The 18,862-nt window shown below is 38.9% G+C and overlaps 1 protein-coding gene across 1 annotated transcript in view; it reads right to left on the bottom strand.

The window, feature by feature from the left end:
- Positions 1 to 3,244: 3,244 nt before the first annotated feature.
- The window catches only part of MIPEP (mitochondrial intermediate peptidase), a 77,875-nt gene continuing 62,257 nt past the window's right edge, over positions 3,245 to 18,862 (bottom strand). Inside the window, exons 17-19 of the mRNA XM_009890643.1 lie at positions 12,846 to 12,967; positions 11,991 to 12,064; positions 3,245 to 3,339 (exon numbers count right to left, since the gene is read on the bottom strand). Coding sequence (XP_009888945.1) covers positions 3,245 to 3,339; positions 11,991 to 12,064; positions 12,846 to 12,967 — 291 coding nt within the window. The remainder of the gene's footprint in view (positions 3,340 to 11,990; positions 12,065 to 12,845; positions 12,968 to 18,862) is intronic.

Raw genomic sequence — 18,862 nt, 5'->3', positions numbered from 1 at the left:
GACCTCTAAAAGACAAGGCCATTTCTAGAGAAAAATTCTTCTTTTTTTTTTTTTTTTAATAGGCACTCAAATACCACTTCATAATTTATTTCAAGAGAAAAAGGAAACACCACTGATAATATTTCCTTTGTTCGTCACCTGCTATATAATGTGCAACCTTAAACTGCTCCAGCCTATCCTGGAAAAACATCTTTGTTTTGAATGGCTTTGTACCCCCTAAAACCTGCCCTCCTATATTTTAAACAGTTGCCCAATGCTCGTCCACTCATCATTAAAAGGAAACTCCATGTAAACAAACATGCAGGGACCAGATTCAGGCCGAGCCTATGCAGCAACGCCTGTTTATCTCCCCTTACCCACCCACACTGTAACTCCATCATAGAAGGTCACCAGATTTGTCAGGCATGACTTGCCCTTGGTGAAGCCATGTTGGCTATCACCAATCACCTCCTTATTTTCCATGTGCCTTAGCAGAATTTCCAGGAGGATCTGCACCATGGTCTTGCCGGGCACAGAGGTGAGATTGACTGGCCTGTAGTTCCCTGCGTCTTACTTTTTGCCCCTTTTTAAAAATGGGGGTTATGTTTCCCCTTTTCCAGTCAGTGGGAACTTCACCAGACTGCCACAACTTCTCAAATACAATGGTGGCTTACCAACTTCATCTGCCAGTTCCCTCAGAACCTGTGGATGCATCTCATCAGGTCTCATGAATTTGTGCACCTTCAGGTTCCTTAGATGGTCTCAAACTTCATCTTCTCCTACAGTGGGCGGTTCTTCATTCTCTCAGTCCCTACCTTTGCCTTCTGCGACTTGGGCAGTGTGGCTAGAGCACTTGCTGGTGGAGACTGAGGCAAAAAAGTCATTGAGTACCTCAGCCTTCTCCATAGCCCAGGTAACCAGGTCTCCTGTTTCTGTCTGGAGAGGGCCCACATTTTCCCTAGTCTTCCTTTTATCACTGACATACCTGCAGAAGCTTTTCTTTTTGCCCTTGACATTCCTGGCCAGATTTAATTCTATCAGGGCTTTAGCTTTCCTAACCTGACCCCTGGCTGCTTGGATAATTTCTCTGCATTCCTCTCAGGCTACCTGTGCTTGCTTCCACCCTCTGTAGGCTTTCTTTTTGTGTTTGAGTTTGTCCAAGAGCTCCTTGTTCATCCATGCAGGCCTCCTGGAGTTTTTGCCTGACTTCCTCTCTGTTGGGATGCATTGCTGCTGAGCTCAGAGGTGATCCTTGAATATTAACCAGCTTTCTTGGACCCCTCTCACTCCAGGGCTTTATCCCATGGTACTCCACCAAGCAGATCCCTGAAAAGGCCAAAGTCTGCTCTCCTGAAGTCCAGGTTAGTGAGCTTGCAGTGTGCCCTCCTCACTGCCCTAAGGATCTTGAACTCCTTGGAGAAGGAAGTTATCGTTGACGCATTCCAGGAACATTGTGGATTGTTTATGCCCTGCTGTGTTGTGCCTCCAACAGATGGTGGTTGAAATTCTCCATGAGGACCAGGGCTTGTGAATGTGAGGCTGCTCCTATCTGTCTATAGAGGGCCTCATCCGCCCAGTCTTCCTGGTCAGGTGGCCTATAGCAGACCCCCACTATAATGTCACCTGTCCCTGCCCTCCCTTTAATCCTGACCCATAAGCTCTCAGTCAGCTCCTCATCCATCCCCAGGCAGAGCTCTGTGCACTCCAGTTGGTCATGGACATAGAGGGCTACACCCGCTCCTCATCTCCCCTGCCTGTCCTTCCTAAAGGGCCTGTATCCGTCCCTTCCCATACTCCAGTCATAGGAGCCATCCCACTACGGCTCTTCGATGTCAATGAGATCATAGCCCTGCAGGCGCATGCGCATCTCTAACTCCTCCTGTTTACTCCCCATGCTACATGTGTTTGCCTAGAGGCATTGAAGTTGGGCCTGGATAAAGCTGACTTACGGACTGGAGTGGCTGGAATTCCTTTGTCGTGCACTCCAGGTGCTCTCCTGCTGACCTGTGATCTTTCTCCAGACTCTGGGCATCTACTGCTGGCACTGGCATCAAACTGGTCAGAGTGGGATGGACTGAGGTTGCCCTCCCCCAGCAACTTTATTTTAAAGCCCTCTTTGTGGATAGACTTCATCCAGTAAAGCCCTTAAAGTAATGTGGGCAAAACTAAACCACCGCTACACAATAAACCAAACACACCCAGATAACAGATAAAAGAACAAAAGGACCCAGTTAATGCAAGAATACTCCTCAGAAAACTGCTGACCCCCGAACACTGAAGCTCAGCAGATGATCTGCAAAAGATAAGCTTAAGAACTAAAACTGTAACTCTGTTGGATATTTAAAAAAATACTACTTCAATAGCAAGACCAGTTTTACGGCACCTTGTAAATTCCATTCCTCCTCCCAATCATTTTATGCACTTGATAGAACGAACGGTCCATCTTTTGTATTTAGATTTAAAGTTTGCTATTCTATTCCAAACCTGAAGAAGACCTGCTCAATGGCTTCGTATAACTAAAGATACTATTTTTACTTACAAACATGGCTGTGCATATACCCATTTGATTACAACAGCTACAAAAGCATGGCTACCTTCCATGTTACCCTCCATTAGGAAACATTTGTGGGGTGCCTATTTTACTCTTTTGTCTCTCTCTTTCTGTGTTGCAAGATATCTCTTTCCTCCACACCCTAACATTTTCCATCACATATCCGTCTGACTATGGTTTTCCTTTTCTCGTCTTTTTGTTCCCTTTCTCAAATACAGTTCCTAGTTTTCCACTTCATCTTTCTTCCCAATTTCCCCTTTGTTGCAAACACAATTTGCTTTTTCCCAATGTAGAACTCCTGCAAGGAATAGGGTTAAACAAGTTTAAAGAATATCCATACTCGACAGGTGTGTCCTAATACTGAATCCAATGTGTGTACCAAAAGACCATTCATAGCACTCCACTCACCCTGAAGATGAGTTCAATTCCCCTTTAATCAGTTGTCCCAACAAGATCAAATTTTCTAACAGTACTTGCTAGAGGATTTGTTCTCCCAAATTCCATGCCTACGCTCCTATGCAACGGAAAGCCATCATCTTCATAAACGAAACCAGGTGATCCAATGAAATTATTTATTACTGTTTCACCAACATGAGTATTCAGACTTTTACAAGTGTTCACCAAGAAGCAAAACCAGTCACAACAATTATTTTATCCACAATTATGAAGATATATGCAGTCTTCCATAAAAGAATTCAGTTCTGTTGAACATCTTTATGAGTCCGTGATAAACATTTCAAAGTCCTGGTCTAAATCTGAAACAAGGGCATCCACAAAATCTTCAACTGAAGGTGATTTCTGAAGCATACCTACAAAACCAAGACAACAGAGTCTTAGCAAGAATACTATGACCTTGAAAGCTTTGTCAATAATAATGCTTATCACTAACTCACTTCTAATGGGACAACATGACAGAAACAGCTATTGTGTTTCTTTGACAAGAAATAAATGGAATTATAGTGTATAGGGATTATTTAATTTCTTCAAGCTACCTGTTACGTGTTACCACAGAATTGACAGGTTTCAAGATTGTTAACTGATTGTTATCATTACAATCTTGCTTAAGCAGGGAATTATATCCATTTTAAAGCAATGTAACCATAGACTCAGTCATTTCCAAATGACTGGAATAAATCAGTGATTGAGCAGGTATCTAAATCATTATCTGCTGAGTCTCAGGTCTGACAGAGCCAGAAAAAACAACATGTATTTTCAAAGTGTTACACACCTTAAAAGCATTTAATTTAGCACTGAGTGTACCAATACCCTTGAAATTTTTCACAAGGCATGAAACATACCCAAACAAAATCATTTTCAGTGCACTGCAGTTTTAGTTTTGCTTTTTTACAGTACCAAGACTTACCTTTATTAAAAATTGTAATTAGTGCATCTGTTAGCTGCAGCATATGGCTACAGAATAACAGACAGGGAAATTAGCATAATGAAGAATCACACTCAAGTATTTTGCCACGTAATTCCATAAACAGAGCAGCTAAAAATCTCACACCTTCCTCCCCAGAATCCCAGTTTTTAGAAAGCATGAGAATATATCTTGTAAATTATTTTCAGATGTTTCTTTGTACATAACACTACATTAATGTTGGTCTTTTCACTGTTATTAACATTTTCAAGATTATATATGGAAATTTACTGCATTACTTGTGCCAGAAAAAAAAAAACAGTACAGCTGCCAAATAATGTCAAATTTCATCTTTGTACTTCTTTGAAGTGATCTGTTCTTTCTGACAACTGCCAATGTAAATATAACCTTGTTCTACCCTTTTTCATCGGCGTACCTACTGAACATAATTTTATATTCTTTCACATCCTCAACAATATTTGCTTTCAGTGGAAATTATAATTGCATGCTGCTAAAAGACCGGAATCTTTTACTATAACACAACGATTCAAAACCCACCAGGAAACAGAGCAGCTTGAGGTAATTTTGTGTGAGCAACCAAAAAGAATTTTCTTGCTAAGACCTCACAGAATCCCATTTCAATCTGATTTAAACACGTTGCAACTGTCAACACAAACTGCCATGACCCAGTAGATTAATAGTGAGCACTAAAAGGAAAACAAATCCCGTACTATATATAGGTTGACTGAAATGTTGTTAAATGAAGTTTGCATCGAGCTATTTTCAAAATGAAAGAGAGCAGAATTAGTATTTCCAAATACTTGGTAAACTTGTCATCTACTCTAATGTTAGTAAAATTGCAGTGGAATTACTTCTAGTTCCCAATGAAAAATGGCTTGCTATGTGCTGGGCTGAGAAACAGATGTGACCAGATACCAGCTGCTAATCTAACCTCCCCAGAGAGCCACGGCTTCCTGCAGGCTCCCTCTCCCAGGTTCCTGAGCAGGCTGCCTGGGGGACGTGAGTATTTGCTCCCTACAAAACTCGGAAAAACATCCAGTTTAAACTCATATTATTTTCCTGCAGTTTTCTGAGAAGTGGAGAGATTGCCTTAAGAAGGTGACATGGACGGCAGCCCACTGGAACACGTACTGTCTTGTGTGATTACTGGAGCTTCATCTTAAAGTCAGTTGGAGTGGTCCAGTCCCAACAGTGCAATTCATTTTGCCTTGTTTTGGCCTCATTTTGCCTCAGACATTCAGATCTGAACTAACTGACTCTACTTCTAGAGACTGAACAGTAGGAAGACCTTCAAGGGTGCCACTCATCTGACCTTTTTCAGAGGTCTACTTTACGATGAGATGAGTCGTGCCACTGAAGAACCTACTTTTCCCTGTATCCCCGAAAGAAATTCTGGATGACTAGGCTCAGGTATAAAAATCTCAAGTTGGTGATGTTATTCATTCCTTCCAATTTTTAAGACATAGCTCTACAAAAGAACCATTTTTCTATCGCCAATATGCCCTTTTCTATCAGGTATCAATATGGAGGGATGACTGTAATGCTGCATAGACAGTATATAAGGATGGCCATAATAGACATAACCACCACTCCCCAAGCAAAATACAACCCCCCCTTCCAATACTGACTTTATAAAAACCAGCCAGCTGGATGATGTTTAGCTAATTCTTTTGACACACTAAAATTTATTCTGCTGTGGACAATTCTTAAAACTATGATTATCAGTACGTTGCAAACGAATAAAAGCTAACAGTATAATGATTAGGGCGAAGAGAAGAGACTGATGCTGGGATTATCTTCCAGTAGATTTAATTTCCCTCTTACATAAAAATGGTAGATAGTAACAAAAACATTCCAACCCTGCATATTACAAAATGAATAAAAGAAACATAAGTAGCTACAGTACACTTGGATGCATTTTAGTGCAGCTGAATACAGTCTTACCAGATCTCACCCAAAACTTGTTACAAACTGCATTCATTTAGACTCCACATGGTTTGTTTTAAATATGTAGGAGAATTCCAAATCGTTCTGGCAATAGTGATGTCAAATGACCTCCTACCCAGTAGTTCCAACTTTTGATAATACAAACAGATTTCAGATTTCTTGCATTAGTGGTCTACTGCATCGCTATTTTCCCATCACTGACATCAAAAGCAGACATGAGCAGAATTTGCTTTTGCAAGGGAAGGATGAAGAGTAACTGAGGTCATTGCTGAAGGACTCCTACTGTAGTAAAATGATCATGTCCTTATGAAATAAATAACTACAGATTTTAGAGTAGACAACTCCAAAAGAAACAGACACTGATGGTATTTCCGTGTTTTAACCTCTTAATCTACACAGATGTGTTAAGAATGGTCACGTCTCCTTTTAAACTCCATTAAATATATCAAAGCAAGATCAGCTTTGATATATTGTAAGTACTCAGCACTTCAGTCTTAATGATTTAGTAAGATGTCCACAAGGTCTGATGGTTGCAGTTTTAAAATCTAGGAGTGTATTCTACACGTTCAGCCCAACTCCTTATTTCAGTTCAGTCTCTCCCAAGCCTAAGGCAACTGCACAGCTTATCTTCTCTGCTTTGAAGTTTTCTTTCACATTACAGCACTGTGGTTAACCACACCCTTTTGAGAGATGGTAGCTGTAACCTACAATCACTGAAAATTGGGAGAAGAATAAAGCCTGTGGCAAAATTTGGCCTCTGCCCCTTTGGAACACTAATTATTTTGGGTCCATGTAGTTTGAGTTAACATATGTTGTCATTCACATCACCTTTTAGGATTTCTGCGTATTTCTTCTACTTTCAAAGAGACATACAATCATTCTCTGAAGATTTTTACAACCTCTTGCATTGGAGCAAATGCGTGTTCATTGACAGATTCAGTTGGTTTGATTACCATGTATGCACACAGCTAAGCATGTCTGTCTGCAATATAACACAGCATTAACAAATCAAGAACACAATTTCACATGTATTTTGCACGAGGACCTCTTCAGAGACCCAAAGAGCTACGTGACTGCATCAGAACTGCAGGAGAAGCGCACTCCACGACACGTTCCACGCTCTCAGTTCCCAGATCATCCAACCCAGTACTTTTCACACTGCAATACTTTCTGCCTATGCACCTGGGTTGTTCTTTTTCCAGTCAGGGAGTGCCAAGGGAGAGAGAGAGGGATGGTGCACACCTGAATCTTGTTCAGACCTGCAACCAGCACACCACTGGACCTGGAAGGGACACCTGGGTTACATATCTTTAAAGGAATTTGGAATCCCTAATGCCATGTAGTCCTGGGAAGGAGAGGGTCTGCAAGAGCCATGTGGCCAAGCCAAAATGACAGAGGAATCAAGTTCTTCCCAAACTGTATTTCCTCTCTAAGGAGAAAAAAAAAAAAGAAAAAAAAAAAAGCTAGCCTCTTGGACAAAGCACTGTTCACTCATTTTTTAATTGCTCCTGCTACCCATATTTGTGACTATTTCTGTATTTTGTTGATTATCAAAGGGGTAAGATAAAAGGGGTCACTTCAGAAAATATTAAAAAAGGTTTCATAAAGCCTTTGTGTTGTGGGTTTTTGTTTTAAATGGAAACAAATGCCAAGAGAATAAAATCCAAACAACAAAAAAAGTAGATTGTATTTTCTAATTAAAGACTAGTCCAAACAGGAATCTTGTCAGTAACTCCACTGGATGGCAGGTCAGATCCTTTATCTTCCCTAATCAGTACATCTCTGGAACCACGTGGGAGAAAGATGAAAAGCTAGGGTCAGATCCAAACACAAAAGGAAGACAATAGATAGCTTCTGAGAAGAAAATCGTAACAAAGAAACCATATAAATGAAATGCGCTTGTGAAGTTATCTGTTATCAAATAGTCAATGAATGTGGCTAACTTCACAATGAGATACGGAAGCACTTGAAGGGTGAGGCTACATACATCCAAACGTCAGACTTGTGCAAGCACATTTCTTTACATAAAAAAAATTGCCTGAAATAACAGTCTATGGAACTAAAGGTTTTTGAAATACGGCACTAGTGAGCACAGAACCGGGACTGTTTCGCTGAAGAAGAGTAAAATAACAAGCTTTTAAGTTTGGTGGAATCTGTCTTTAATCAGCAATCTGTGTGGTCATCTGCTAAGGGAGTGCAGTTTTGCAACTGATGAAAACTAACAAAGGATGGAAATGAAGTATTCTGGAACATTCGTAATGAAAAGGAAAAAATGCAGCAAAGGGAGTCAGAAGCTGATTGACCCTAAGCAAATTAAAGAACAAGTAACTGTTCTTACTTTTCTCCTTAAATTTTCAATTTTTGTAATAAATATGGAGCAATTAAGTACAAACATATAATAAACTTTTCCATCATGTGTGTTCTGTGATTTAACCTCAAATAATCCCAAACAAGTAATCAAATTATTAACTTGTCAAAAGACCTGAGTCACCTCGATTTCATTTTTCAGGCAGTCATGCACGCATGTTTGTTTAAGTTTTACACTGTCTACGAATTAACATCACAATATCCAACAGGCAAGGAAACTGCTGGTGAATTCTGGATATTTTTATGATCTTGAATATCTTTTAAAATTTCTGTTTAAAGTAATATTAAAGAAATGCAGAGTATAAAAATGAAATTCAGAATACAGAATTGGCCAGGGGAAGCAAGGAAGATGTACTCTTGATGGCAGAGGATCAGATCAGGGAATACTTAAGCAAACTGGACATACATAAGCCCACAGGTCCTAACGGGATGCATCCATGAGTGCGGAGGGGGCTGGCACATGGCATTGCAAGGCAACTCTCAGTAATCTCTGATCAATCATGGCCACTAGGAGAAGTGCCAAAAGACTGGAAAAAAGTAAATGTTATGCCTATCTTCAAGAAGGGCAAGAAGGAGAACCCAGGGAACTACAGGCTGGTCAGTCCCACCTCAATCCCTAGGAAGCTGGTGGAGCAGCTAATCCTGTAAACCATTTCCAGGCTCATGAACAACAAAAAAAATCATCCAGAATAGTCACTATGGATTCACCAAGGGCAAGTCACGCTTAACCAACTTGATAACCTTATATGATGAAACAACTGGCCTAGTAGACAAGGGGAGAGCTGTGGATATTGTCTACCTGGACTTCAGCAAGGTTTTTGACGCCATCTCCCATAAGATCCTCACACAGAAGCTGTTGATGTATGGGCTAGATGAGCAGACAGAGAGGTGGATTAAAAACTAGCTGAATGGTCAAGCCCAGAGGGAGGCGATCAGTGCCACAAAGTCTAGTTGGAGGCCAGTAACTAGCGATGTATCCCAGGGGTCTGCTAGGTCCAGTCCTGTTTAATGTCTAAGCAAAGTATTGCCAGCAGGTCGAGGGAGGTGGTCCTTCCCCTCTACTTGGTGCTGGTGAGGCCACACCTGGAGCCCTGTGCCCAGCACTGGGCTCCTCAGTGAAAGAGAGACATGCACATACCAGAGAGAATCCAACAAAGGGCCACAAAGATGATGAAGGGACTGGAGCATCTCTTCTATGATGAAAGGCTGAGAGAGCTGGGACTGTTCAGCCTGGAGAAGAGAAGGCTCAGGGGGATCTTATAAATGTGTATAAATACCTGAAGGCAGGCTGCAAAGCAGACAGAGCCAGGCTCTTGTCAGTGGTGCCCAGTGACAGGACCACAGGCAATGGGCACAAACTGAAACACGAGAGGCTCCCTCTGAGCATCAAGAAACACTTTTTCCCTGCGAGGGTGACTAAGCACTGGCACAGGTTGCCCAGAGAAGTTGTGGAGTCTCCATCCTTCGAGATGCTCACAAGCCACCTGGACATGGTCCTGGGCAACTGGCTCCAGGTGGCCCTGCTTGAGCAGGGGGGTTGGACTAGATGACCTCCAGAGGTCCCTTCCAACCTCAACTATTCCACGATTCTGTAAACATCTTGAAAACTTCTTCCATTTTTTGTAAATCAGTCTGTGCTCTTATCATCAGTATTACTCTGATACAGAGGAGTTACTGCTGTCTGGTTCTCCTATTACACGTGAACAAACACACCAGCAGGTGCACTTCAGTTACTGACCTTAAAGTGATACACAGTTCTGTTTAGTGGTTTATGGATTTGCTGATTTAAAGAAAAAAAATAAAAATCACACTGTGTATCTTTTATACATAGATTTTTTGGTCACATCATAAAAGATCCCATTATTCTACCATCAATGTCAAGTTCACTGCCATGCAGTATGCACAACTATTCCTTAAACATAGCTTGCTCTCTTCTTCAAACCCCAGGCTGCAGAGCTATCACCTCTTCATCATACACCATTGGTCCTGACGACTCACTGATGAACCATCTGCATTAAATGAATCAAGGACTGTGAATATTGAAATGCCTAAAACACCTCATTACTGCATTTGTCATGTTCAAAAGAATTAAACTTGTTTGTGTGCTTTCACTGTACCTTGCCAGACTTCATCATATTTGGATTTCCTTTAAAATTAAAATAAACTTGGAATTGCCTGGACCATGATGCCACTTTTTCAGCTTAATTTCAGTAGCAAGTTTTATCCAAAATAACTGATGCATACTCTCAACCCCAAACGGATTGTACCACGTTCTACTGTGCTCTCTCATAACTGATGCATACTCTCAACCCCAAACTGATTGTACCACGTTCTACAGTGCTCTCTCACATGCAAGGGGGAAAGCCAGTTGTACTTCTCTGTAGATTTTATATGAGTCCATCCACAGATGAGTTTTGCAAACTTCATTCAAATAATATTTGATTCAAGGGAGCACACTGCCAGCAACTTCAACATAGCCTCTAGGACATTCCAGGAAGATTCCATGCTCAGTAAAATTAAAAATACACACAAGAAATAGAAGAAATGATAAGCATAACTGGTGTTTAAAAACATTCTTTGTTCCTCTACCATATGACTTACAATATAAAAATTGGATTAGCTCATAAACATGTACGTTCCTGTCTTGTAATCCACAATTTTGGGATTTTTTTTTGAGGTTACAAACAAAGACTCTTCATGAACAGTAAAGAAAGGCAAGTTTGCAAAGTCATGCTGAATGGAAAGTAACCCTGTAGATCAAAAATATAAATAGACTAATCTAGAGAATATATAGTTGCTTACTATATGATGAGTCTAAGGAGAGCAGAGGTTATGACCTCAAATATAAACAGATAGGTCAAAGAACTGAAATGTTCTAGTCATGAAACTATGCCAAACTCATGATGAAATACAGACACGTTAGCACTGTCTTCCTTATCTGTAGAAAGAAAACTCCACAACTTCAGTCTACCAAACTGAATAGAGGCCAAGGAATTAATATTCACTCTCAATATTAAGAATTTCAGAGTGAATTGAAAGATGCCCCATTAGATGAAGTACTGACCAAGTGCTCATCTCAGGAACTGCAACATTACAAAGGAAAGTCTTTATCCTGATCTCATTGATAAATTTGAGATAAAGTTGGCAGTTTCTCAAATTTGTTTAATTCTTCTGACATTTTTTTTAATACATGAAGTACTAGTATTTCTACTATGGCTATGAATGATTTTTAAACGTTATTTTCCAGACTCAAAAGGCAAATACGGTATTGAGAGGAATAATGAACCATGTTTCTTTATTACAGTCTTCAGACTTCTATTTCATGAGAATGTGTACTTAAAGTACTGACACAAACAAAGCTGTTTTGATGATGCTAAAATGACGCGGCCCAAAAAAGTTCCAATTCTTATATACAAAATAACCAGATCTATTATGAATTCCATGTATGTAAAAGTTACTCATTTTTTGTACCCAAAAATGGTGTCATCTATCTTCCTTCAAGTATGTGATACTCTTATTCTGAATTCTTTGGACAGCCTTGTAATACAACACCTTCCAATGCTTCACCCCAACTATCTGTGTGTGTTTTTATTCTGTGTATCACAAGGAGTTCTACTGACCATGACACAAAGTCGATGACCAACTAAATAAATGAAGAAGTTTTCTTTCATAAATCCAATGGAAATAATAAACTGAAAACATCAAATTGGGAAATGTAGTTAAATTATTTCTTTCTTGAGCAAGGGAATAAAACTGGTTTTCTACCTTGAACCATAAGTATGGGCTCTTTTCCACCGCCATGTGCCAGCATCTCTCTGCGATAACGCTCACCCATTGCCCTGGAGAAATACAGATGTTAGAGCCATCCGCAAACACAACCTGTTCAGCTTTCAGTCAAATTTACTTCTAGGATCTCTACAGAACTCAGAGACAGAGATCAAATGAAATTTTCCACCCTGAAACAATGACTGCCTTGATTCCATGTTGAGTCCTCAAATTCAAATTACATTTAAAATTATACTGTGAGTAACTGAACTAAACAAATTTTATACATATGAATATGTGTTGGTGTTTATAGAAGTTAATTTGCGAACAACATTTCAGCCCTCATTGCTCCAAGGGGAAAAGTTGCTCTGTTACAATGTTCTGAAGATTCACCTAGGGTATAAGAACACTTACAATTTGTGATCTCACAATTTACTTTTTAATTTCACAAAGCAAAATGAGCAGGATAGCTATACTTAGCTTTGAAGTTGGTGACATGAAGCTTGTTTAATACCCGCAGTTGCTTTGATTTCAATAGAAAATTACAAGTAATTAGGCATCCATGAAAATCAAGCTCTCTAATTACATCTAAATATGGATTTCAGTGCCTCCCAACAGGCACACCTGTATTTTAAAACATCGACACGAATTTATTTGCACCAATGAACATGTCCCAAAGTACACTTTATACCTGTGGTTATTTCCTGGTTTGTAATCCTATTAAAATCAAGACAAAGGCTAAAAACTAATTGTCATTAGAAAAGCCCATCAGCCTAAGTGCCCCCATTTGTTTCACGTTTTTCAGAAGCAAGCAGTACAACACTCCATTCTACTTCATATTTTCTCTAGTTTTACCTATCAAATGGGTCCTGAGCAAAACACTGTTTCCACACCATGGACGCAACAGCCCTAGACATGAGGTAGGAGTAATACTTGGCGCCATAGCCCACGAGATGACTGAATCGCAGTTGCCAGGCCTGTAAGGAGAAAGCAAACAAAAACCAGAACACAATGAATCTTTTAAATCCTTTAAATTGTTCAGCATTTTCTGAAGTATGATGGAAGAAATCTAATACTATTAATGACAAACAGTTAAGAAAAGAGAAAAAAAAAAAAGCACCACCACCAGAAATCCCAGAATGAACACAGCCTTTACGATAAGAAGCATTTTTCAACCTAAATAATGTATATTCAATATACTGACCATCACACTTGAATTATATATAAAAAGGGTCAGAAGGAGAGTAAACCAAGCAGTCAAAAAATGTATTCATATTTGATAACAGCTGTGTTGTTCTACTGGTCTTGAAAGAAAACCACAATTACGTCATTACAGGTGACACCACATCTTATCATTTTCCATATGGGTAAGTACAGTATCACACTTGGAAAAGTTCAACCTATAACCTTTTGCCACAAAAAAAAATGATAATAGGGACTTGCATTTGATACTATAAAAATTACAGCTTCCCATATGCCAAAAAACTCAGAGGTAGACAAATTACATCTACATGCAACATTATTGTTCATAGATTTGTTTGCGCATTTTTAAATGCATATATATAGCAGATTATCATCTGTAATTATATTGTTATTCATTTATGTATTGTTACTTGGCTTTATGACTCATTCCAGTGGTGGTGGACTCCTTTTTTAATGCTGTTTGGTGTTGACTCTTTACTTCTGTTTTCGTAGCAGAGAAAATCAGAATTATCAGCCTTACTTTCACCAAAATAAAAATACTCTTTTTTTTAATTTCCTTGACTGAAACAGAGTAATTTAAATTGGGAGAGACCTCCGAAGGTAATCTGGTCCAACCCTTGCTCAAAGCAGAGCCAACTTTGATGAGGTTTCTCAGGGCTCTGTCTAAAGTCTCAGTTTCTCCAAGGATGATGATTTTGTCACCTCTCTGGTGCAATGTGGCAGAAAGGCAGGCAGGTCCAAGCTGAAAAGACATTATTTCCCAAAAGATTTGGGCATATTTTTGGAACTGAAAATGGATGAATATATAGATGAAGGAGTGAGAAACTTACTCTGCCCTTTTGGCTGTCTGAGGAAACCAAAGAGGAGACAAGCCACATATCTTATTTGTCCTATCCAAAGTCAAAGCTCTTAACATTCTTGTGATATGACTGTTGTCAAGATTTTTGTAGGTTCCATAGAAAACAGAGTTTAAAAGAGGAACTAGAAGATAAGCAATAAAGTAGCATAACAGATGTTTTAAGTTGAAATCCATGCGCTGTCAGATTCTTGTTCTTATCCTAGAGTCAATGGCTGAACTTCTAAGGCAGTCAAACAGAAAAGTGAAGGGGCATTAGCAATTTTCCAGAGCCATTTATCTTTGACCATGATTCTTTATCACACTGTAAGTAACAACCTCCTGATTTCTGACAGATGAAATAAACTATGTTTCTTTATTCAAGAAAGAATCATCATCTTGTTCTCCATTAGCCAAGTCAAAGATGCATGTGTATGTTAAAAAAAATTACCAAGAGGGTGGAAAAGGAAAGTATTTGGCTTTTAATCAGTCTTTTTACCTAAAAAAAGGTGGCAAATAGTGGCCTATAATCTACATCATTGTGACCAGCTGATGAGAAACAAAGTTGTTATCTCCCTTTTCTGAGCAACAAATAAAAGTTCTCAAAGTTAGCTGTAATTCAGCCATTCAAAAGCTACTTTAAACAAGATGGTTATCTCCACCCTAAGACGGGTGTCCAAAACAGATGGAATTTGCCACGGGTGAGCAATCTAGCCCCTACTGGTAGCTTACACAACTAGTTTAAAGTAGGAGCAGCAAAGTTAGAGGAGATGAAAAAATGTCTCCAGCCTTCAGTCTTCCTTCCGCTCTTGATGCATGATGCAAACTCTTAAGAATTATTAACTTTTTTTTTTTTGCTTTTCTTAAAATAAACACCAATTGTACCATATCTCATTGTAATGCAAGAATGTAAAAACATTCAGCTTGGATACAGATTCTCCAGTTTGCTCTGAAAATTATTATGGTTGCTGTGTTTACACTCTATAGCTACAGTTTTTCTAACTAGTCCCTTAATTATAACCATAGTCACTAAACTAAAAGCACATTTTGAAACAGAACAGAGAGCCTACATTTTTAGAAGACTGAGCAGGAAAACATGTTGGTTTTTATTTTATTGTATATAAGTTTTCAAAGTTAGAATTAAAAGCTTCAACTTGAAAGGACAACTCTCTCAGGAATGTGGAAAGCTTTACTGATTAACTGGTTTCACATACTCAGAAATGTAAATAATTTCCAAATAGATCATTTCAGTGAAAAATCCAAGTTGCTTTTTCTGCTACAAAAATAATTTCTTTGAGCTTGACACAGGGAATAATATTTCCACTTCTCCCATCAGAAAGGAATTATTTTAATGGATCATATACGCTGTAAGTAGGACAGTATGTCTTCCTCAACAGCTCAGATCACATTGTTCACATCAAATGCTCTTGCATTTAATCGTCTGCACCTAAAACAGCTCGTCTGAAATTCCAGGATGATCAACTATTCCATTGATCAGGTTTGTTGAAACTCTCTATCCCAAGTGAGCAAGGAGAAAAGAACATCTTCTCAGCAACCAGTCTAAGACCAAAAGCTTGTTTCAGAGTCTGCACCTAAAATAGGCCTCAGTACCCTCCATTCAAATATAAGACATTTTGTTTGACCTTGTCTTTGCTAATATACTTAAGTAAGAAACTTCACATCACTTCCTTTTAAAAGAGAAAAGGAAAGGATATAGAAAACCCAAGGACAGACACTGCTCGTCTCTCTCCCTGCATTTGGGGAGGCTCTCAAATATGATGGAGTTAAAAACTCAAAAATTCGTTAGCAAGAGGACAGTGTTCAAAAAAGGAAACAAAAATAGAGGATGAGTCAATCCATCTTAAGACAGATGCATAAGACAGATAAGGTATAGATGACTCTCTCTTCCTTCTTTGGAATACACAAGGAACACACTTTTAGATAGCTCAAGTTATGTAAGATGACTACAATCCTCAGAGGCATACTGAAACTAAGATTGTTTTTGTATTGCAAACAGCAGCTCAAGGAAATCTGATTATAAACACTGCTAATGCCTAGTAAAGTTTGAAGCCTATATTTGATTTCAAACCTTTTTTATTTTTAACCAGTACAGATTTTCCCCACTCTAGAGTATGAATAACTCCATCATATCATCATTCCCTGTCATTACTTTTTTCCCAGTCCTCACCCAAAGTTTCTGACCAGGAACTCCCAATCTTCAATATTTCACCATTACCCATTATCTATTACATTACTCAAGTACATTTTCTGATTCTATGCTGTTTTAGCAATTAACTTTCCAAAACTGGACTTTCCTACCTGTAAACAAATATTTAAACATTAAGACATAACCTCCACCCTAATTCACAAGGAGCTACCTGCCTGCATTAAAAAAATCTTTCTACTTTATACAGATGAGATTACGACTTAGGCAATAAAATGTTCAAAAAGCCCAAGAATATATAGGCTAATACTTCTTTACAAAGTTCCATGATCAATAAAAAATAAACACATCACTGTAAATGTATTTAAAACTAAATGGTTCACCTTTTTACCTAAAATTCCATTTTAATAAAATTAGCTATAGATGCAAAGGGACTAGATTTTTTGTGTTATTTCCAATGCTGAATGATTTCTTCATATGGAAAAGAAAAAAAAAAAGTCAAGACATGTCAATTTCCCTTTTGGAAAGGGTGAAGGCTAGACATGTAGAACTAGGGCACTCTCCTTATTAAATGTTATATTTTTGGTAAGCAGCTAGAAAGTTAATGAAGACTCTGAGTAATCACCTACTTCAAAAAGTTCCATGAACCCATTCCAGGAGTTTATAAAACAGTGCATTTTACAGCATAGCCCATGGGTTATGATAATATGCCATCCACAGGTCATGTTCATGCCTGCTTTCTATCCAACACAACAGACTGAAATAAAGGTGTGCGACTGATCCACTGCAGTTATTAAAGGGGCCTTTTTCACACCAACATTATCTGGCTTCTCTTATAACCATGTCTGAAATACTTCCAAAATTCCATGTGCAATGGCTTTCCATCCCATCTTGCAACAAACAAAAATACCTCACTGGTACTTTCGTATTCTTACACCTTATCAGGATTTTTTAAAAAGTCCTTGTATGATACATGCTTGGGGTAAGATTCAGTTCATTTTACTTTAGCTACGTTAATCTAGGTGTCTTGCCCAAACTAGTCACATAGGTTTCCTTTGTAGTCAGAGGACAGACATATTTATGCTGTTATCTTTGGAGAGCACAGGACTGCTGCTCTAGGAGAAATTTGAATCATTTACTACAACTTCTATCTTCTATTTAAAAGTTAAGCCACTTCGTTCATTTCAACAATATGGTAGGATCAGTTAAACTAAGCTGTTCTGAAGACTACATAAATTAATATAGGAGTCAATTATTTGAATTCTAAATTTAGAACTGATTAAATTATCACAAAAATAACCTTGTATAAAATTTTAGATGTGATTCTAAAAAGACAAAACTGAAAGAAAAAAACTACAGGTAGCTTAATATGTACTAACCTAGCTTTTGTCTGAATGCGGGTAATCATTGTTCCATGGAGCTCCACTAATAACATGGAATCAGTGCTACAAAATCCTAATACATCGTTTTGAAAGAGGAAAAAAAACCCAACTACAGAAATTCTTGAATAGTGCTTGGACTTTTCAAAATGCTCTTCCAACAGTTTCTCCTGTGACTTCAGTTGCTTCAAAGTATATATAAGTCCATTTTGCTTTGCATCTTAAGACAAAAAACACAAGTGAGAACCTGAAAAGACCCAACATTAAATTAAGAAAAGTATTTTCGTCATTTAAGTCTTCTAATTACAAAATGTATGCTACGGTAATTACATCAATGAGCAAGTTGTTGAATAGTTTCCACGAGGAACAGTATTTGATGGAGATGATATTTGGTGCCCTCCCCCTTCTTAATTAAATTCTTATTCTGGCAGGAAAGCCAACAGAGGAGCAGCCAACTTATCTCCTTCAAGGGCTACTGGGTGGAGAACCCCTGGGTCTGGCACTAACTTGGTATTATTGCTCCCAATGCCCTTGAATTTAGCTATCAGCACGGGTGGAAAACTCCTGAGAGTCGTGAAGAAGCCCCAGGCTCTGGTAACTTGGGAGCCAGAAGAAAACAGCAGAGTAGCATGGAAATCAGTACAAGTTATTTCCATCTGCTGAGCCCAAGGTTTATCAGGGCTAGTGGAACTCCAGGACAACAGTGCTCTGGCATGCAAACAAGCACACTGTAAGTTGGCACAGGCGATGTTTTGTTGGCACTGTGTCAGCCACTCAGCGCAGGAGACGGAGCTGGAACGTAAAGAGCTGCAGGTTACAGGTCAAGAACTATGAGGCCACTTTTCAGCACAGAAAAATGGTAAATTTACTGTTGGGCGCAGATCGGAGGGATGCTCCACATTTAGCTTAGCAAGTTTCCTGTTCTGATGTACTAGCTGCACTGGCACCATTTTAAAATATCAGAGGGAAAAAGTGCTTTTAGCAAAAGAAAAAACTATTATCTGACAACCAGGAGATCTGGTCTCACTTTTTTCCTTTGATTCCACTTTGCATTTTCATGTTCTTCACGCCCATATTCTGCCCCAGATGGAAGTTCAAGATCACTTTTCTCAAAATTCAAGGAAGATACTCAGGAGATTTCACAGCAATGCAACAGAACTGCAACAACATCCAGCCAACGCATACAGAAAATTTCAGTCTCGTTCATTCATTACAGTGACTCCCCGAATTAGCGTGCCAATCTACTTGAATTAAATGCCCTTCTCTGAACCTCTTCTATGCTCCCTTTCCC

The sequence above is a fragment of the Charadrius vociferus genome, unplaced genomic scaffold (genome assembly GCF_000708025.1).
Source record: "Charadrius vociferus isolate BGI_N301 unplaced genomic scaffold, ASM70802v2 scaffold278, whole genome shotgun sequence".
In the NCBI taxonomy this organism is placed as follows: Eukaryota; Metazoa; Chordata; class Aves; order Charadriiformes; family Charadriidae; genus Charadrius; species Charadrius vociferus.
The sequence above is the reverse complement of the archived record's forward strand: the minus strand, read 5'-3'. Positions and strand labels throughout refer to the sequence as shown.